This window comes from Esox lucius, chromosome 19 (genome assembly GCF_011004845.1).
Source record: "Esox lucius isolate fEsoLuc1 chromosome 19, fEsoLuc1.pri, whole genome shotgun sequence".
Taxonomy (NCBI): Eukaryota; Metazoa; Chordata; class Actinopteri; order Esociformes; family Esocidae; genus Esox; species Esox lucius.
In genome coordinates, this window is record NC_047587.1 from 1,033,781 (window position 1) to 1,056,732 (window position 22,952).

Sequence of the window (22,952 nt, forward strand, 5' to 3'; positions counted from 1 at the left end):
CAACTACATACAGTTTGTGTGGTCATGTGGTGTGACGTTTCAAACCCATTCAACTACATACAGTTTGTGTGGTCATGTGGTGTGACGTTTCAAACCCATTCAACTACATACAGTATGTGTGGTCATGTGCACGTGAGGGTGGGGGCAGAATACTTTGCTAGAAATCACCTTGTGATACAGTCATCTCTGATCAGACGGTCACAACACATCAGTATGAAGGCAGCATCAGCTATCTGAATGTAGCCCCACAGTAAGCTGGAAGACATCCGTACATCATGGAGCATCCCTCCAGGTCATGTTGCCCCACTCCCAAACCCCAGACAAGCTCAGACTAATGACGTGACAGCCAGTGACTTCAGTGGGTGACATTTGACTGAAGCCAGCAACACACACACACACAGGTCTTCAGTCTAAAGTTGTATGCTGCCCTGTCTGCATATCTCTGTCCTAAGTCACGTGGCAGTCAGACATGTATTTTGAGGAACACACCCTTCCCAGGTCCACCCGTTACAGAAACAGCTCATTGTGCATCTTCTGTTTTGTAGTGTAATTAAACCCTCAATTAGAAGCTGGTCACTGTGGCTTAGAAATCATCATCACTACCTATCCCTAGATTGTATATTCCAGTGAAGGGATTTATGTTCAGTTCTGATTTTAAGTTATCTATCTAAATATCTACAATTGTGTTGGGTAAAATACACTGAAGTAGAACGCATATAAATAGTGCCCCCATTCAAATTCAAACCAAAGATTCTTCCATTCTATTCATTATGTGATTAATCCGATTGGTGAAATCCAGATTGATAATGTTACGGTTGAAGGGAGGCAGGACACGAGGAGCAGAGGTGTAGCAGGGAAACATCCTTTTAATGTTCTTCTTTATAAATAACTGAACAGAAAACAACAAAAGGCATGGCACACCGCAAACCAAGTGCAAACACCTAACACAAACAATGATCCTTACCGGGTTTGGAAACTACTGAACCTCAATAGGGTCACCAATTACAGACCACATGGGGCAGCTGCCTCTAATTGGGGACACTCAAAACAGCAGCCAAGAGGCACCTCTGTAGTCTGACCCACGACAATGTACCGGGATGAAATCCTCAGACCCATCGTCAGACCTCATGCTAGTGCTGTGGGCCCTGGGTTTCTCCTGGTGCAGGACAATGCCCGGCCTCACGTGGCCAGTGTGTAGGCAGTTCCTGGATGACGAAGGTGTTGATACCATTTACTGGCCCTCGTGTTCCTCAGACCTGAATCCGATTGAGATCCTCTGGGATGTTATGTATTGGAGCTCACTGATGCCCTGATCCAGGTCTTGGAGGAGATCCCCCAGGACACCAACCACCGTCTCATCAGGAGCATGCCCAGACGTTGTCAGGAGTGCATACAGGCATGTGGGGGCCATACACACTACTGAGTCACATTATGAGTTGCCATGATGAAATTCACACAAGTTGGAACAGCTCGTGATTTCAATTCTTTACTTTTGATTTTCGGTGTGAGTTTGAATCCAGGCCTCAATCGGTTGGTGATTTTGTTTTCCACTGACCGTTGTGACGTCATTTTGTTCTCAATGAATTACACAATGGACAGTAAAGATTTTGATCTTTAATATACACCGATCAGCCATAAAATGATGACCACTAACAGGTGTTAGAAATCGGCCGTTTCGTATAGTGGTTGTAATAATTAGCATACCCGTTTGTTAAGGGAGAGAGAAATTATATTATTTATTGCAGCATTAGAAAGTCTTGTTCATGAGGTTACGGTCCTGGTCTTCCTTACACAACCTCAATCTCATCTCAGTCTGTCTCTTCTCACTGTAATGTTGGTTACCAGCTAGCCTATACATTAAGGGCGTTTCTACATAGCAAAGATCAGGTTTCCAAGACAGTAACACCCATGCCAGATGGCCATCGTAAACATTCCTATGGTCATTAGAGCACAACCTACAGAGAGATAATCTAAACAGAGAGGTTTCTGTTGTTCTCATTATCTAGGCACATTCACCTACAATGAAACGTACATTCATATTGTAATTGTTAATGCTCAGATTCCACACAGGTGAAGTGAATAACATGGCTCCTGTCAGCGGGGGTGTATTTGGCAGCAAGTGAGCATTCTGCCCTCAAAGTTGATTTGAGGAGCAGGAAAAATGGTAAAGCGTAAGGATCTGAGCAACTTTGACAAGGGCCAAATCGTGATGGCTAGACGACTGGGTCAGAGCATCTCCAAAATGCAGCCCTTTTGGGGTGTTCCCAGTCTGCAGTGGTCAGTACCTATCAGGGTGCCCATGCTGACCCCTGCCCACTGTCAAAAGCATCTACAATGAGCATCAGAACTGGAGCATGGAAGAAGGTGGCCCGTTCCGATGAATCACGTTTTCTTTTACATCACGTGGATGGCCGAGTGCGTGTGCATCGCTTACCTGGAGAACACTTGGCACCAGGATGCACTTTGGGAAGGAAGCAAGCCGGCAGAGGCAGTGAGATGTTTTGGGCAATGTTCTGTTGGGAAACCTTGGGTCCTGCCATTCATTTGGATGTTACTTTGACACGTACCACCTACCTGAGCACTGTTGCAGACCATGTGCACCCTTTCATGGCAACGGTATTCCCTGATGGCACTGGCCTCTTTCAGCGGGATAATGCACTCTCCCACGAAGCAAAAATTGTTCAAAAGTGGTTTGAGGAACACAACCATGAGTTCAAGGCATTGACTTGGCCTCCAAATTCCCCAGATCTCAATCCATTCTAGCATCTGTGGAGGCCTCAACTCGAAACTTACAGGACTTAAAGGATCTGCTGCTAACGTCTTGGTGCCAGATACCACAGCACACCTTCAGAAGTCTAGTGGAGTCCACGCCTCAACCGGTCAGGGCTGTTTTGATGGCAAAAGGGGGACCTACACAATATTAGGCAGGTGGTCATTATGTTATGGCTGATCGGTGTATTTCCTTCATCGAGACCCGATGTGTGATTTAGGTGTTCCGTATTGGTTTTTAGCAGTGTATATATACTGTTTGCTTCAGACACACACACACACGTCTTCTGACCAGAGTACTATCCCTATAATACTACTTATTTTGTCCATTCCGAGTGGCAAACTTCTTCAGGAAGAGGGGAACAGGATGATGTCTTCAAAGATCATTCAAAACATAGTTCATTATTTGGGCAACATCTTGCTTGCTGTCAATACCTGACATCACAGCTCCTACTGTCTGTCTGTCTGGGTTTCTGTCTGTCTGTTTGGCTGTCTGGCTGTCTCTCTGACTCCTCTCAGTTACAACAGTTCAATCCACCTCCAGGCCAGCCTTACAGCCGTTTTGTGGAGAAATGCCTGTCGGTCTGCCACATAAAAAACTCCCACTGATTGCGATGCCACTTAGATCACAGAACCGTGGTCAAGCAAGTAACCACATATGTTCTCTATTTTGTGCGTTTGGCAGTCTGTGTGTCTACATTTGACCCGTCAGGAGTCATCCTGGATAATTTCATGTGACCCCCAATTATCATAACTAAATCCCCAAGTATTCCAGAGGATTCCAGTATAAAAACTAAATCCCCAGTAATCCAGAAGGATTCTAGTATCAAGACTAAATCCCAAGATTCCAGAAGGATTCTAGTATCACAACTAAATCTCCCGTATTCCAGAAGGATTCTAACATCACAACTAAATCCCCAGTATACCAGAAGGATTCTAGTATCACAACTAAATCCCCAGTATTCCAGAAGGATTCTATTGGCAAAAATTAATCCCCAGTATTCCAGAATGATTCTAGTGTCAAAACTAAATCCCCAGTATTCTAGAGGGATTCTAGTGTCACAACTAAATCCCCAATATTCCAGAAGGATTCTAGTATCATAACTAAATCCCCAGAATTCCAGAATGATTCTAAGTATCATAACTAAATCCCCAGTATTCCAGAATGATTCTACTTTCATAACTACTGTAAATCCCCAGTATTCCAGAAGGATTCTAGTATCAATACTAAAACCACAGTATTCCAGAAGGTTTCTAATATCAAAACTAAATCCCCAGTATTCCAGAAGGTTTCTAGTAACAAGACTAAATCCCCTGTATTGACTGTACTGTCCAGCTGAAGGAGACAGTTGCTACCCAGCCCAATGCAGACCGTCTCTATTCTGTGTTACAGTGAAGATGGAGAGGAAGAACCCCCACAAGGACATTGCGGTTAAGCCTGGCAGGTCAACTGAGAGTAGAGATGTTAAAAACAGCTTTGTGGTCAAACAAGCTCCCTTGACTATGGAACTGACAGGACTCTGAACAGGGATGAGTTGATGACTGCACTCTGAAGAGGATGAGTTGATGATTGGACTCTGAAGAGGATGAGTTGATGACTGGACTCTGAAGAGGATGAGTTGATGACTGGACTCTGAAGAGGATGAGTTGATGATTGGACTCTGAAGAGGATGAGTTGATGACTGGACTCCGAAGAGGATGAGTTGATGATTGGACTCTGAAGAGGATGAGTTGATGACTGGCTAAAAGCCATTTGACCCAAAGGACTTGGAGTGGCCAATGAACCCCAGTGGGTATGTCCAGGAACATGTCCTCACACTCTGACGAACAGTACACTGAACCTGATCCACAGAGGAATAACTGTAACTGTTACTGGATGGCAAAACCCAAAGACAGTGACTGTGTATTAACGCACTTAGTCTCCTTTAAAACAATAAGTGAGGACATTGTAATATAACCCATAATAACATTAACTTCTGTGTGGTTACCTGTTGAAGGTCCGAAATGTACAAGCCCTTCTGTGATTATTTATTTCCCAACTTGTTGGGTCAAATTAAGCATTGTGATTGTTTGCACAGGTTAAACAGTGGTAAAGACAAAAAAAAACTATTATGACAGGTAATCCTGTGACACAAGACAGGATGTTTGTTCACTTTTCCCCTAGCAAGGGGAATTAACGAACACCTCTTTAAGAAGCATCTAGTCTTTACTTCCCATTGCTTCTACCCTAGCAATTGGTTTGCTACAAAAGCCATGAAACTAAAGTTGTTTACTGCACGTGTCATGGACACACATTGATAATTGCTAACATTAGTAATTAAGTAGCTGCTTAAGTCGGTGTGAAATGGTAAAATTCCCCTTTTATCCCGTAGTCATTTTATGAATTCTAACCTAAAGTGAAAATGCAGACTCCTCCTCTCAAGTTCCTTCATACGCCTCCTCCCAGATTCCTCCACTCACACTCCTCTTCCCAGAGTCGTCCACTCACACTCCTCCTCCCACACTCCTCCTCTCAAGTTCCTTCATAGGCCTCCTCCCAGACTCCTCTCAAACTCCTCCTAGACTCCTCCTCTCAAGTTCCTTCATAGGCCTCCTCTCAGACTCCTCCACTCACACTCCCCCAGCCAGAGTCTTCCTCTCAGGTTCCTTCATAGGCCTCCCAGACACCTCCACTCACAATCCTCCTCCCAGACTCTTACTCTAAAGTTCCTTCATACGCCTCTTCCCAGTCTCCTCCATTCACACTCCTCCTCCCAGACTCCTGATATCAGATTCCTGCTCTCAAACTCCTCTCAGACTCCTCTCAGACCCCTCCTAGACTCCTCCACTCAGACCCCTGCTCTCAGACTCCTATCAGACTCCTCTCAGACTCCTCCACTGAGACTCCTCTCAGACTCCTCTCAGATTCCTGCTCTCAGACTCCTCCACTCAAACTCCCCCACACAGAAACCTCCTCTCAGACCTGCAGACTCCTCCACTTAGACTCCCAAACCACACAGCTCTTATGGGCTACAACGAAGGCTGAATCCCAAATGACAACCAATTCCCTATTACTGTTCCTGAGGACCCCGTGGGAATAGGTCCCAAGTGGTGTACTTCATAGGGAATAGGGACATTTGATGACTAACTGCCATACGTTTTAACAATGCCCAGAAATACTGGAATGACCCCGGCTTCCCAGGACCTTTCCTATAAATATAATTCATGGACATGCAGTCTGACCAGCGCCTTTTTTATGGGATGCATGCAGTACAGCTCAGCTGACTGACAGCGGCTCTATTACAGAGGAGAAATACAAGACACTCGAGAAGTGAAGATGAATTACATTGAATTGAAAATCTAAATTGTCAATATAAGCCTCAACTTCTTAATTTCTTAATCTTTCATTAGAATAAATATTTCTCACCATATTCTTTGTAACTGATTATTATTTTAAGCTCACAGTTCTCTGGACGTCAACTCACAGTTCTCTAGATGTCAGTTAACAATTCATAGTTTGCCAACAGATAGTTCTCTTGATGTAAACAGTTCTCTTGATGTAAACAGTTCTCTTGATGTAAATAGTTCTCTTGATGTAAACAGTTCTCTTGATGTAAACAGTTCTATTGATGTAAACAGTTCTCTAGATGTCAGCGCGTAGTTCTTTAGATTTCAGCACACAATTCTCTAGATGTCCATGCACAGTTCTCTTGATCTAAACTGACAATTCTCTAGATGTCCATGCACAGTTCTCTTGATCTAAACTGACAATTCTCTAGATGTCAACCCAGAGTTCTCTAGATGTCAGCCCATAGTCCTCTATATGTCAGCTCACAGTTATCTCTAGTTAATTGCAGAGAATCGCCTGCATGTAGGAGGTCAAATGAGGCCTTACACAATGTTCCTCAATGAGTTTCCAGAATTCTTGTCTAATCTTGTAGTCATGGCAGATAGTATTCAAATTTTTGCCGATTTCTAAATTCATATGGAAAAGTCCAATAATCCTCTTCAAAAAGCCTTTGAAGCCATAACTGACTCAGTGGGTTTTATCCAAAATGTTTCAGGTCCCAAAATCACTGCCAAAATCACACCGTAGATTTAGTCCTGTCACGAGAAATAGATATTGTAGATCTAATAATTTCCCCCCAAAATCTTGGAATATCGGATAATTGTCTAATAACATTTAACGTTAAAACAAGAATCCTTGGGGCCTGGCCGGGCTCAGCCCGAAGGAGCGATGTGGGGCCACCTTCCCGTGGGCTCACCACCTGCAGGAGGGACCATAAGGGGCCGGTGTGGAGAGGATCGGGCGGCAGTCGAAGGCGGGGGCCTAGACAACCCGATCCCTGGACACGGAAACTAGCTCTAGGGACGTGGAACGTCACCTCGCTGGCGGGGAAGGAGCCTGAGATCATGTGTGAGACCTTCTTGGAGTCTCTGGGAGGGGTGCTGGAAAGTGCTCCGAATGGGGACTCCATCGTTCTACTGGGGGACTTCAACGCCCACGTGGGCAATGACAGTGACACCTGGAGGGGCATGATTGGGAGCAAGGACCCCCTGATCTGAACCCGAGCGGTGTTCAGTTATTGGACTTCTGTGCTAGTCACAGTTTGTCCATAACGAACACCATGTTCAAGCTTAAGGGTGTCCATCAGTACAAGTGGCACCAGGACACCCTAGGCCGTAAGTCAATGATCGATTTTGTTGTCGTTTCATCTGACCTGCGGCCATATGTCGTGGACACTCGGGTGAAGAGAGGGGCGGAGCTGTCAACTGATCACCACCTGGTGGTGAGTTGGATCCGATGGCGGGGGAGGAAGCTGGACAGACTCGGCAGGCCCAAGCGTACTGTAAGGGTCTGCTGGGAACGTCTGGCCGAGTCTCCTGTCAGAGAGATCTTTAACTCCCACCTCCGGCAGAGCTTCGACTGGATCCCGAGGGAGGCTGGAGATATTGAGTCCGAGTGGACCATGTTCTCCACCGCCATTGTCGAAGCGGCCGCTCGGAGCAGTGGCCGTATGGTCTCCGGTGCCTGTCGAGGCGGCAATCCCCAAACCCGGTGGTGGACACCGGAAGTAAGGGATGCCGTCAAGCTGAAGAAGGAGTCCTATCAGGCCTGGTTGGCTTGTGGGACTCCTGAGGCAGCTGACGGGTATCGGCAGAACAAGCGGACTGCAGCCCGGGTGGGAGGAGTTCGGTGAGGCCATGGAGAAGGACTATCGGCTGGCCTCGAAGAGATTCTGGCAAACCGCCCGGCGCCTCAAGAGAGGGAAACCGTGCCCTACCAACGCTGTTTACAGTAGAGGTAGCTGTTGACCTCAACTTGGGATGTCTTCGGGCGGTGGAAGGAGTACTTCGAGGATCTCCTCAATCCCGCCGTCACGTTTTCCATTGAGGAAGCAGAGGATGAGGGCTCAGAGGTGGACTCGTCCATCACCCGGGCTGAAGTCACAGAGGTAGTCAAGAAACTCCTCAGTGGCAAGGCAACGGGGGTGGATGAGATCCGCCCTGAGGACCTCAAGTCTCTGGATGTTGTGGGGCTGTCTTGGTTGACACGCCTGTGCAACAATACGTGGCGGTCGGGGATAGTGCCTCTTTGATGGCAGACCGGGGTGGTGGTCCCTCTTTTTAAGAAGGGGGACCGGAGGGTGTGTTCCAAATATAGGGGGATCACACTTCTCAGCCTCCCCGGGAAAGTCTATGCCAGGGTACTGGAGAGGAGAATATGGCCGATAGTAGAACCTCGGATTCAGGAGGAACAGTGTGGTTTTTGTCCGGGCCGTGGAACACTGGACCAGCTCTATACCCTCTACGGGGTGCTGGAAGGTTCATGGGAGTTTTCCCAACCAATCCACATGTGTTTTGTGGATTTGGAGAAGGCATTCGATTGAGTGCCTGCCTCAAGTGGAGGAGTTTAAGTATCTAGGGGTCTTGTTCACGAGTGAGGGAAGGATGGAACGGGAGATTGACAGACGGATCGGTGCAGCTTCTGCAGTAATGTGGTCGATGTATCGGCCGTGGTGAAGAAAGAGCTGAGCCACAAGGCGAAGCTCTCGATTTACCGGTCAATCTACGTTCCAACTCTCACCTATGGCCATGAGCTTTGGGTCATGACCGAAAGGACAAGATCCCGGATACAGTCGGCCGAAATGCTTTCTCCGCAGGGTGGCTGGGCGATCCCTTAGAGATAGGGTGAGAAGCTTGGTCAACCGGGAGGAGCTCAGAGTAGAGCCGCTGCTCCTCCACATCGAGAGGGGTCAGCTGAGGTGGCTTGGGCATCTGTTTAGGAAGCCTCCGGAACGCCTTCCTGGGAAGGTGTTCCAGGCCCGTCCCACCAGGAGGAGACCCCGGGGAAGACCTAGGACACGCTGGAGGGACTGGCCTGGGAACGCCTCTGTGTCCCCCCGGAAGAGCTGGAGGAAGTGTCTAGGGAGAGGGAAGTCTGGGCATCTCTGCTTAGACTGCTGCCCCCGCGACCCGGCCCCAGATAAGCGGAAGAAAATTATGATGATGACAAGAAATCCACTTGCTCCACAAACAATGAGTTTCAAAAGCCGTACTATAAATCCTTGGACTACAAATACATTTCTTGATATTCTTACAAGTTCGCTCATCAACGACAGAGTAAATAAATCCTCAAACGATCACATCGAGGATCTAAACTCAACACTGTGAAATACTTTAGATAAAAACATAAGAAATATGCAACAAGAAACTTGCTCCCTGGTACACAGACAATACTAGAGCACTTAAGCAAGCCTCCAGAAAATTGGAGCGAAAGTGGCACTCCACTAAGTTGGAAGTATTCAGACTAGCCTGGGTAGACAGTACACTACAATACCCGAAAAGCACTCACATCTGCTCGATCAGCTTATTTCTCCAACCTGATTGAGGCGAACAAACACAATCCAAAATGTATCTTCGATACAGTTGCAAAGTTAACATAAAAGCAACGCTCAACAAGTGAAGTGGGTCTTCACTTTAGCTGTAATGAATATATGAACTACTTTGATGAAAAATCATCATCACCATTAAAAAACGAATAACAGACTCCTCCTTAAATAGTTATAGTCCCCAAAATCTCAGTTGTCCTGAGAATGTCCTGAACCTCCCTGACTAGGTGTCAATGGGGACACTTGAAATTTTTGATCCCATATCGCTCGACACATTCACTCAATTTGTAATGAGTTCTAAACCCACAAATTGTCAGCTAGACCAGATTCCAACAAAATGACTTAAGGAGCTATTTCCTGTGCTAGGTCAGTCAATGTTGAACATAATAAATTGCTTAATTTCCTCTGGATGTGTACCAAACTCACAAAAAATAGCGGACATTTAGCCTCTAATCTGGATCCCGACATATTAAACCATTATAGGCCAATATCGAACCTCCCGTTCCTATCAAATAGAAACATTTGTTTTTTCTTAGAAAAATGAGTTTCCCAACAAATGAATGCCTTCCTGAAGACAAATAACATTTATGAAATGCTTCAGTCCAGTTTCAGACTCCATCACAGTACTGAGACTGCACTCGTGAAGGTAACAAATGACCTTCTAATGGCCTCAGACAAAGGTTCTGCATCCGTCCTGTTGATTCTTGATCTTAGTGCTGCTTTTGACACTATTGATCACTCCCTTCTCTTAGAGAGACTGGAAACCCATATTGGGCTACGTGGACATGTTCTAACCTGGTTTAAATCTTATTTATCTGAAAGATATCAGTTTGTATGTGTGAATGGCATATCCTCTGACAAGTCAAAGGTATGTTTTGGTGTTCCTCAAGGCTCGGTTCTGGGCCCATTATTGTCCTCACTATATATGCTGCCTCTGGGCGATGTAATCCGTAATCACAATGTCAACTTTCACTGTAATGCTGATGACACACAGTTATATATTTCAATGAAGCATGGAGAAGCCCCAAAATTAGCTACTTTGGAAGCATGTGTTTCAGATATTAGGAAGTGGAGGACAGAACATTTCTTGCTTTTAAACTCAAGATAAACAGAAATGCTCGTTTAGGACCCATGAAACAAACAGCTATCCCAAAAAACTGTAAGAAACCTTGGCGTTACCCTTGAACCTGACCTCTCCTTTGATGAACATATATTTTCCCAGTCTCCTTCCGTTTTAAACATGAGGTCCTGGTCCACACCTGCAGAGTACCTGGATTGGGGGGCCCGTTGCTGTCCCTGTCCTTGTCCATCTGTTCATACTTCTGACCTAGTATAAGTTTAAATAGACTCAGGATTTAGCCCACATGCATTTATTAATTATTCCAATTGTATTATTCCAATATCTCACCCGGCACAGCCAGAAGAGGACTGGTCACCCCTCTGAGCCTGGGTCCTCTCTAAGTTTCTTCCTAAATGTTGGCATTCTTAGGGGGTTTTACCTAGCCACAACTACTGTTGTTTGCTCCTTGGGTTTTAAGGCCAGGTGTTTTGTAAAAGCACTTTGTGACATCGGCTGATGTAAGAAGGGCTTTATAAATATATTTAATGATTGATTGATATGAATCCATATGAGGTGAAATAAGGAGAACTCATGGACTAAAATGACTAAAACCACTTGGGAAAATTATACTATGAACCTCTTGATTCATACATGAGGGTCCCTTGTAGTTCAATTAACAGCATGGTGCTCGGAAATTCTTTATCATTCTACACTCACCTAAAGGATTATTAGGAACACCATACTAATACTGTGTTTGACCCCCTTTCGCCTTCAGAACTGCCTTAATTCTACGTGGCATTGATTCAACAAGGTGCTGAAAGCTTTCTTTAGAAATGTTGGCCCATATTGATAGGATAGCATCTTGAAGTTGATGGAGATTTGTCGGATGCACATCCAGGGCACGAAGCTCCCGTTCCACCACATCCCAAAGATTCTTTATTGGGTTGAGATCTGGTGACTGTGGGGGCCATTTCAGTACAGTGAACTCATTGTCATGTTCAAGAAACCAATTTGAAATTATTTGAGCTTTGTGACATGGTGCATTATCCTGCTGGAAGTAGCCATCAGAGGATGGGTACATGGTGGTCATAAAGGGATGGACATGGTCAGAAACAATGCTCAGGTAGGCCGTGTCATTTAAACAATGCCCAATTGGCACTAAGGAGCCTAAAGTGTGCCAAGAAAACATCCCACACACCATTACACCACCACCACCAGCCTGCACAGTGGTAACAAGGCATGATGGATCCATGTTCTCATTCTGTTTACGCCAAATTCTGACTCTACCATCTGAATGGAGATGAGTGGTACCCGGTGGGGTCTTCTGCTGTTGTAGCCCATCCACCTCAAGGTAGTGCGTGTTGTGGCTTCACAAATGCTTTGCTGCATAACGAGTGGTTATTTCAGTCAAAGTTGCTCTTCTATCAGCTTGAATCAGTCGGCCCATTCTCCTCTGACCTCTAGCATCTACAAGGCATTTTCGCCCACAGGACTGCCGCATACTGGATGTTTTTCCCTTTTCACACCATTCTTTGTAAACCCTAGAAATGGTTGTGTGTGAAAATCCCAGTAACTGAGCAGATTGTGAAATACTCAGACCGGCCCGTCTGGCACCAACAACCATGCCACGCTCAAAATTGCTTGAATCACCTTTCTTTCCCATTCTGACATTCAGTTTGGAGTTCAGGAGATTGTCTTGACCAGGACCACACCCCTAAATGCATTGAAACAACTGCCAGGTTGATTAGATAATTGCATTAATGAGAAATTGAACAGGTGTTCCTAATAATCCTTTAGGTGAATGTATATACCCCATTCTAAATAAGTTCAGTACACATTCTAAACCCATTCTACATACATTCTATTCACATTCTATATTCCCCATTCTACATTATATACAGTTGTGCTCATAAGTTTAAATACCCTGGCATAAATTATGAAAGTTTGGCATTGATTCAAAAAATATTACTGATCATTCATATTATCCTTTTATTTAAGGATAGTGATCATATGAAGCCATTTATTATCACATAGTTGTTTGGCTCCTTTTTAAATCACAATGATAACAGAAATCACCCAAATGGCCCTGATCAAAAGTTTACATACCCTTGACATGCCTTGTTACAGACACACAAGGTGACACACACAGGTGAAAATTACAATTAAAGGTGAATTTCCCACACCTGTGGCTTTTTAAATTGCAATTAGTATCTGTGTATAAATAGTCAATGGGTTTGACTGTTTATTTGTTGGCTCTCACATGGTTAGATACTGAGGCATGGGGAGCAGAAAATAACTGTCAAAAGACCTGTGTAACAAGATAATTTAGGAACTTTATAAAGATGGAAAAGGATATAAAAAGATATCCAAAGCCTTGCAAATGCCAGTCAGTACTGTTCAATCACTTTTCAAGAAGTGGAAAATTCTGATTTCAGCCAAAACTGCCAGAAGAATTGTTTGGGATACAAAGAAAAACCTACAGGTAACCTCAGGAGAAATACAGGCTGCTCTGGAAAAAAACGTTGTGGTCGTTTCAAGGAACACAATACGACGATACTTATACAAAAATGAGCTGAATGATCAAGTTGCCAGAAAGAAGCCTTTACTGCGCCAATGCCACAAAAAAGTCTGGTTACAATATGCCCAACAACATCTTGACACGCCTCACAGCTTCTGGCACACTGTAATTTGGAGTGACGAGACCAAAATAGAGCTTTATGGTCACAACCATAAGCGCTATGTTTAGACAGGGGTCAACAAGTCCTATTGTGAATAGAATTCCATCCCCACTGTGAAGCATGGTGGTGGCTCACTGATGTTTTGGAGGTGTGTGAGCTCTGAAGGCACTGGAAATCATGTGAAAATGTATGGCAAGATGAATGCAGCATGTTATCAGAAAATACTGGCAGACAATTTGCATTCTTCTGCACGAAAGCTGAGCATGGGACGCTCTTGGACTTTCCAGCATGACAATGACCCTAAGCACAAAGCCAAGATGACCCTCCAGTGGTTACAGTAGAAAATGGTGAAGGTTCGGGAGTGGCCATCACAGTCTCCTGACCTTAATATCATCGAACCACTCTGGGGAGATCTCAAATGTGCAGTTCATGCATGACGCCCATAGACTTTGCATGACATGGAGGAATTTGGCCAAGTTGAATGGGCAGCTATGCCACCTGTAAGGATTCAGGGCTTCATAGGCAACTATTACAAAATGCTGCACACTGTCATTGATGCTAAAGGGGGTAATACACTGTATTAAGAATTAAGGGTATGCAGACTTTTGAATAGGGGTCAGTACATTTTTTTGTTTGTTGCCATGTTTTGTTTTATTATTGTGCCATTCTGTTACGACCTACAGTTGAATGTGAATCCCATGAAAAATAAAAGACTGCTCACTCATGTTTTCTTTACAAACGGTACATATCTTATCAATTCTCCAAGGGTATGCAAAAATGTTTGCACAACTGTATATACATTTTATATACCCCATTCTACATACGTTCTATAAACATTCTATATAACCCATTCTACATACATTCTCTACACATTCTATATTCTCCATTCTACATATGTTTTATACAGATTCTATATTCCCAATTCTACATACATTCTATATAGCTTCCGCTAAAATTGATGGTGATCTATTAACATATGTTCTTCCATTATGTGTCCTCAGATGCATTTGGTGCACTTCAACTCTGATAGATACCCCAACATCTCCATAGCAGCAGACAAGTCTGACGGCCTTGCTGTTCTGGGAGTTCTAATCGAGGTGAGAATAATCTGTACCATGACTTATATCTCAAAGTGATGCATAGTATTCTATACCATGACTTATATATACCTCGAATTGATACATACTAATCTACACCATGTCTTTTATATACCTCAATGTGGTACATTCTAATCCAGGCATGGGCAATTGGGGGACCGCAGGCCACATGCGGCCCCAACCCCCTCTTTTGTGGCCCTCAGATTTATTTAGAAAATAGTAAAAGGATAGATACACAAAATAAATATTGAAAAAATATATAATATATCATGTTTGACCTTAAATTTATTGTAAAATTAGTTTTGGAACCAAAATCTATGCTGGAAAAGCATGAAATGAACTTGAAATTATTTTTTGCCGGTTTACATATAACACAGTCATTTCAGGGATTCAGAAAGCTGTTGCTGATGAAAAGTGTGCTGATGTTTGAGCCATAAAACAATTGATGATGCCTATTACAAAAGTCTCTCAACAAGCCAAAATATCAAAGAAGTGAAAAGAGCCAAAAACCCTATCGCGTTCCAAGGGTTAACATGTTTAATAACATGGCAAGCGAAGGCGCTGAATCCCGGGAGAGTTGAGCAGAGCGGGAGAACAGAACATTGATCAATATTTAAAACTTTCCTCAGATATACGTTTGTTAATAATTAACTACAATAAATGTATGTGTGTGTGTGTTCCAAGTTAATCTGTCCATCCCTGTACTAATCTATACCATGAAGTGATACATACTAATCCAAACCATAAAGTCATACTAATCTGAGATTAATCTTCAACTGCCATCAACATAGCCTGGATCCTACTGCTGGCTCTCTGCAGAAGTCACTGTAAGCAGGGTTGTTCCTGGTTGTTCCTAGTTTTTCCTGGATTGTTCCTGGTTGACCACCGAATCTATGACCACCTAATCTATGACCACTGAATATATGACCCCCTAATCTATGACAACCTAATCTACAACCACTTAATAAATGACCACCTAATCTATGACAACCAAATCTACAACCACTTAACAAATGAACACCTAATCCATGACCACCTCATCTACAACCATTTAATAAATGACCACCTAATTTATGACAACCTAATCTACAACCACTTAATAAATGACCACCTAATCTATGACAACAAAATCTACAACCACTTCATAAATGAACACCTAATCTATGACCACCTAATCTACAACCATTTAATAAATGACCACCTAATTTATGACCACCTAATCTACAACCACTTAATAAAAGACCACCTAATTTATGACCACCTAATCTACAACCACTTAATAAAAGACCACCTAATCTATGACCACCTAATCTATGACCACTTAATCATCCCAAAATTTTACAATTCTAAAAGGACGTTATCAAAAACTGCTTCACTACCAGCTGTCTTCATCTCAATTCAACATCTTTCCATTCCTTGTATGGTAACTCCTGTCTTTATCTCAATTCACCATCTTTCCATTCCTTGTATGGTAACTCCTGTCTTTATCTCAAATCACCGTCTTGCCATACCTTGTATGGTAACTCCTGTCTTTATCTCAATTCACTTTGACATTCCCCAGGGCCTTCTGGGAAAGAGGACAGAGAGAGGATGCATGTGAACACAGATGTAAATATAACCTTTCACAGAACTATCTAACTAAAACAAATGAACTAACTGCCTGCCTCTGCTGTAGATTGGGGAATATAATCCAGTGGTCGACCACTTCCTGAAATACATCAATGGTATCAAATACAGAGGTGAGATTAAGATGGTTTTTGTTTCAACAAGAAAAACACTTTCATTGGTGTTGAAACTTGTAGATCAGATGGTGTTTATAATTCATTCATTGATATTCCATAAAATTCTATTCCATCATACTGAATAACATTCAGTTCTGTTTCATTTTGTTCTTTTATATTCTAAACCATAATATTGTATATGCAAATGCATTTTTTTATTATTTTCTAAATCATTCTATTCCATTCCATTGTACTCCATTCTATTCTAAGCTATTCTACTCCATTCTATTCTTAACTTTTTATTCTAACCAATTCTATTGTGCTCCATCACATTCAAAATTATTCAATTTTACTACATTCTGTTGAATTCCATTGCCACGTACAGATCAGAAAGTACAGGTCCCAGCCTTCAACATCAGAGGCTTGCTGCCCACTCGTTTGGATGAATACTACCGCTACGATGGTTCGCTGACCACGCCCCCATGCTACCCCAGTGTCCTCTGGACTGTGTTCAAAACCCCCGTCACCATCTCACTCAAACAGGTAACACAATACATCTTCCAGCACGGGCAGTACCTTCAGTAAACTCCACCACATTCTAGCTGGCAGATCGACCCACTCACGGCAGCTGCTCTAACACCAGGGCCTGTTACTTTACATTTCAAAGCCCTTACTGAATTAGTCTGCCAGGATGAGCTGTGGTTTGATGTTGGTCACGCAAGTCTGTTTCATAGACCAACTTAGCAACATAAAAGATTTCTCTGAAACCACAAGAAACCAAATGTCTCCTTCCGAAACAAATGTCTGGTTCTGAGATGTGCTGTTGTGTGTCCTTAGTTTCGGACCCTAGCAACGGCCATGTACTCCTCCCACCAACAGGAGACAGTCCCTGTGCCAATGAACAGCAACTTCAGGAAGCCACATTATACAGACAACAGATTGGTTCTCTGTTCTTTTAAGCGGGGTGAGTACGGTCTTGGTTGGGTATGGTCTTGGTAAGTGGTTCGGGTAGGTTAGAGGCTGGGGTTGGTTAGAGCTTGGTTAGATGGGTTGGTTTGGTGTTAGAGGCTGGGGTTGGTTAGGGCTTGGTTAGGGTCAGGGATAGGTTAGGGAATAGGGTTGGTTAGAGGCTGGGGTTGGTTAGTTGTTGGTTAGGGTCAGGGATAGGTTAGGGAATGGGGTTGGTTAGAGTCTGGGCTTGGTTAGTTGTTGGTTAGGGTCAGGGATAGGTTAGGGAATGGGGTTGGTTAGAGGCTGGAATTGGTTAGATGTTGGTTAGGGTCAGGGGTAGGTTAGGGAATGGGGTTGGTTAGAGGCTGGGCTTGGTTAGATGTTGGTTAGGGTCAGGGATAGGTTAGGGACTGAGATGGTTAAGGGTTGGGGTTGGTTAGGGGTTAGTTTGGGTGCTGGTGTTGGTTAGTAGTGGGTTCTATGAGTTCTGTTTAAGGGTTGTATCATTGGGTTCTGTTTCTGGGTTCTGTTTCTGGGTTGTGTGTTGGGTTGTGTGTTGGGTTGTCTGGGGTTTCAGAATGTCTAGCTGGGAGTATGTCCTCTCCATCTCATGCTTATCTTCCTGTTTGATGTCTTTCCTTGCTTTCTCTTTTCAAGTTGATCATTTATGGTGTTCCTTAGCTGGTCTCTTTTTATTCCTTTCTCTCTAACTTGGTCATCATCAAAGGCGTGTCCATGCTTGTAACTTTCAAACCACTATAAATAACCCTATTACTGCTTTAAGAAGAGATGAAGGGAGATGATGAATTGTGTTCCTAGCTGTGATGGTTCTCCCAACACTACAGACCAACATAACACTGGGTTCTACTCTGTGGTGGTTCTCCCAACACAACAGACAAACAGAACACTGGGTTCTACTCTGTGGTGGTTCTCCCAGCATTACAAACCAACATAACGCTGGGTTCTACTCTGTGGTGGTTCTCCCAACACTACAGAAAAACATAACATGTGGTTCTGCACTGTGGTGGTTCTCCCAGCACTACAAACCAACATAACGCTGGGTTCTACTCTGTGGTGGTTCTCCCAACACTACAGAAAAACATAACACTGGGTTCTACTCTGTGATGGTTCTCCCAGCACTACAGACCAACATAACACTGGGTTCTACTCTGTGGTGGTTCTCCCAGCACTACAGACCAACATAACACTGGGTTCTACTCTGTAGTGGTTCACCCAGCACTACAGACCAACATTACACTGGGTTCTACTCTGTAGTGGTTCTCCCAGCACTACAGACCAACATAATGCTGGGTTCTACTCTGTGGTGGTTCTCCCAACACTACAGAAAAACATAACACTGGGTTCTACACTGTGGTCCACCAGCATGACAGGAATCTACATGTTTCTCTCAGCTCCTCAGAACCACTCTCCATGCCCTGGGGTAGTGTGTACACTTCCTTCATAATACCAGGTTTCCATCATAATAAGCAGGCTTGTCTAAGTGGGCAGCGCCCGCTACCTTGTTTTTGGTACGTCTCTTTGGCATGGCTGTAACAACTGTCCGGGCAGTATCTCTTCTTATGGAGTGCATGGTGGGAACAAGGAAATCTTGCTTTTAGCATCTTTACAGAAGCCAATCCTTTGCATGCTATAGCCCAGCGCCATGCCATATAGGAGTACCTCTAGTACTGCAATTAAACTCTGATGTCACTTCCTCTAGGATTGCAAGGTGTGACTCAGACAGTCACCTCTCCACTCCAGAGGAGGCATCTCATCAACCAGCTTCTCGTTGGAGACCTAGCTGACCTAGCTGACCAGGATGGGCTCCGTCGGTTGCTACCTAGGATTTCCACAGCACCGGACCAGAAGTGGAAAAACCTAAAGACCCAACAGAGGCCAACCAGCCGGACCATGGGCCAGAGCCGTATCGGGTCCAAGCACCAGGAGAACAACTGGTCTCAAGACCAGAACACCCTCTTGCATCAGTGGTTGAAACCCAATACGTTGCCATCTGGTGGAGCTGCAGATTTTAGACAAGTCCCCTCTGTTAAGAAGAACCACCAGAATAAGCTTCCTCTATGGAAGTCAGGTCTCAGTCAGGATGACATGCTATGTTATCTGTGTCTGGAGCAGAAGGTGTCTGACCAACTGAACAGAGGGAGGTCTGACTTGCCTGCAGACACCCAGCTCGTCCAGGCTCTTAGAGACACACTGTTCCCAGAGCTCAACCTGAGGAGCTACCTGGGCTGTAAGTCCGACCTGGCTCTGTCCACCATCAGGCAGCTCATCAGGGGAAGACCAGACACCGATGAGGTCCAGGAGTTCGACCATGCCTTAGTCAAAGCTCTTGGGGGGGTGGAAGAAAGAGGGTCAGCTAAGAAGCAGCAGACCAACATCCTCCCTAAGGTCTCCCCAGGTGTCGGCCATGCTGTCCTGCCTAGGAAGCCCTATCAGACAATCCCATGGCTTCAGCCAATGGAGTGGGAAGATTAAAGAGAAAGGCAAGACACATGTACAACCCTGTATCGAGCACAAACCACCTTCAGCCCCACCTTTAACCCCACCTTCAGCCCCACCTTTAACCCCACCTTCAGCCACACCCTTAACCCCACCTTCAGCCACACCCTTAATACCATCTTCAGCCCCACCCTCAAACCCCACACTCAACCCCACCTTCAGCCACACCCTTAATACCACCTTCAGCCACACCTTTAACCCCACCTTCAGCCCCACCATCATCCCCACCCTCATCCCCACCTTCAGACCCATCCTCAACCCCACCCTCAGTCCCACCCTCAGCTCGACCCTCAACCCCACCTTCAGCCCCAACCTCAACCCCACCTTCAGCCCCAACCTCAACCCCACCTTCAGCCCCACCTTCAGCCTCACCCTCAGATCCAACCTCACCTAAACCCATGCATCTGTGATACACAGAAAGCAAATCTGGCATCCCAGAATCAAAGGCTACACATGAAGGCCAGAATGGATTCACAATACATTGAAACACAGAGAGTTCCTGATGACGACGGTTTTGACCTACGTAGGACATTTCGGACAGAAAATACATTTTATTTTATTTATTATCATGATAATGATGATTACTACATATGTTCAGATGATGACACTGCACTATTAGAGGCTAGAGGCCAGAGCTTAAAGGAAATGGTTGCACTGCAATCAGTCTTGAAGAAGTTAAAAGGACAAGTTTAAAAGGATGGTACTTTTTAAAGGAGGATTGGTTTTAAAAGAGGGTTTGTTTTAAAGGAGGGTTTGTTTTAAAGGAGGGATAGTTTTAAAGAAGGGTGCGTTTTAAAGGAGTGTTAGTTTAAAAATAGGGTCGGTTTTAGAGAAGGGTTAGTTTTAAAGGAGGGTCAGTTTTAAATTAGGGTCAGTGTGAAAGGAGGGTCAGTTGTATTAAAATGAGGGGAATAAATTCAAGGAATTTGTAAAGTATAAAATATGCATATTGTGAACATATTTATGATTGACGACAGGTCCACAATGGTCATGCTTTTTTGTTGAGAGCTCTCTCTGAACAATAGCATTTCTGTTCACTCTGGTCTGCGATATGCTTACCCAGAATAGCATTCTTATATATCAAAAGCATTTCTGTGGACCAAGATATTCCAGGACAAGGGCAGAGCTGTTTAAAGCCTCAGCATGATTCACGTGGGAAGCTTCTGTATATGAATCCAGTTAACATGAATTCTTACATACTGGTAAAGAAGTGTTGATGCATTTTATTGGGAGGGTTTTGAGTGTTCTGGTGTTGAAGTAGTTAGTGTCATTCACAATGGAAAGTAAAAGGTGGCTAAATAACGCAATGTGTCTGAGAGCTTTAGTCTGGGCAGACACTCCTGTGTTTCTTTTCAATGTGCCATGCAATGCTGCTGTCATTTATAACTGTTGCTAATAGGTAAATTAAACATTACGTACACCATTGAAACAGATCAACTGCTCCCGTCATTTAAACTGAAGAAGTGGATTTCAAAGTCTGTTCTGTTTTTACAATAAAGACTTCATATACAGCACTTTGACTATATCCATATTTTATTGTAGAATGGGTCTTCTATTCTAACTATTATAGCATCATTCAAATATATTCTGAAGCAGTGAACACAATGACCAGTGGATGGAACCCCACAGAAGACCTTGGTTTGTAAGGCTCCTCCCAGATCTGTTAATCACCTCAGTCTGACCGTGAGAGTTGGCAAGACAGTGACAGACCTCAGACGAGGCTGTGTTTACATGGCCTGTATTTCCTTTCTTTTGGTTTACGGTTTCTGTGAATGAAAAGGATCTGTACAACTTAACAATTACCATGATGAATATACTCATATTGCTTGTCAAACCCAGCAAACCAGGGTTCAGCTCTGGTCACTGCACCCGACTTTCCAGAACTGTCGGAAAGCTTTGGACATTCTGTTACAGGAAGTTTGTGGCATTCTCATTTCTTTGGTGCTGATGAAACATGGACCAGATGTGGTGTTCTAAGGCTTTTGTGTTGTGATTCCAACATATTATTTAATTCTTGGTCTTATGTTTTGTAATTCCAACATAATATTTAACTCTCTTTTGTGTTGTAATTCCAACATATTATTTAATTCTTGATCTTTTGTGTGGTTATTACAACATAATATTTAACTCTTAATTTGTTTTGTTTTCATTCCAACAAATTATTAAATTCTTGCTCTTCTGTGTTGTTATTACAACATATTATTTCATTATAGATCTTTTGTGTTGTCATTCCAACATGTTATTTCATTCTTGATCTTTTTGTTGTCATTCCAACATGTTATTTCATTCTTGATCTTTTGTGGTCATTCCAACATGTTATTTGATTCTTGATCTTTTTGTTGTCATTCCAACATGTTATTTGATTCTTGATCTTTTGTTGTCTTTTCAACATGTTATTTGATTCTGGATCTTGTTGTTGTCATTCCAACATGTTATTTGATTCTGGATCTTGTTGTTGTCATTCCAACATGTTATTTAACTTGTGGTATCTCCATGGAATGGATACTTTTTTGTTGTCTTCTTCCTTTAGAAGTCCTCCCAGGGAATTATACTCTTATATCTTTTTCTCTGTTCTTCTAGATGACAACATCTCCTGGATTAATTTTGGTATGTTATTCTGTGTATATCTATGTGTGTTCATATGCATATTCTCACAATAACCCCTGTTTCTGTGCACATGAATGATATCCAATCGATCACCATTAGTACCATCCTGGTAATCGTATTAACCATCACCATTAGAACCATCCTGGTAATCATATAAACCATCACCATTAGTAACATCCTGGTAATCATATTAACCATCACCATTAGTAACATCCTGGTAATCATATTAACCATCACCATTAGTAACATCCTGGTAATCATATTAACCATCACCATCAGTACCATCCTGGTGATCATATAAACCATCACCATTAGTAACATCCTGGTAATCATATTAACCATCACCATTAGTACCACCCTGGTAATCATATTAACCATCACCATTAGTACCATCCTGGTAATCATATAAACCATCACCATTAGTAACATCCTGGTAATCATATTAACCATCACCATTAGTAACATCCTGGTAATCATATTAACCATCACCATTAGTAACATCCTGGTAATCATATAAACCATCACCATTAGTAACATCCTGGTAATTATATTAACCATCACCATTAGTACCATCCTGGTAATCATATAAACCATCACCATTATTAACATCCTGGTAATCATATTAACCATCACCATTAGTAACATCCCGGTAATCATATTAACCATCACCATTAGTAACA

General features: G+C 43.4%; 1 protein-coding gene across 1 annotated transcript in view; it reads left to right on the plus strand.

Moving 5' to 3' along the window:
- The window catches only part of ca12 (carbonic anhydrase XII), a 40,217-nt gene extending 19,045 nt beyond the window's left edge, over positions 1–21,172 (plus strand). Inside the window, exons 5-9 of the mRNA XM_010865828.4 lie at positions 14,381–14,476; positions 16,152–16,215; positions 16,583–16,740; positions 17,035–17,161; positions 18,869–21,172. Of these exons, the coding sequence (XP_010864130.2) occupies positions 14,381–14,476; positions 16,152–16,215; positions 16,583–16,740; positions 17,035–17,161; positions 18,869–19,641 (1,218 nt within the window). The 3' untranslated portion in view covers positions 19,642–21,172. The remainder of the gene's footprint in view (positions 1–14,380; positions 14,477–16,151; positions 16,216–16,582; positions 16,741–17,034; positions 17,162–18,868) is intronic.
- Positions 21,173–22,952: the final 1,780 nt, after the last annotated feature.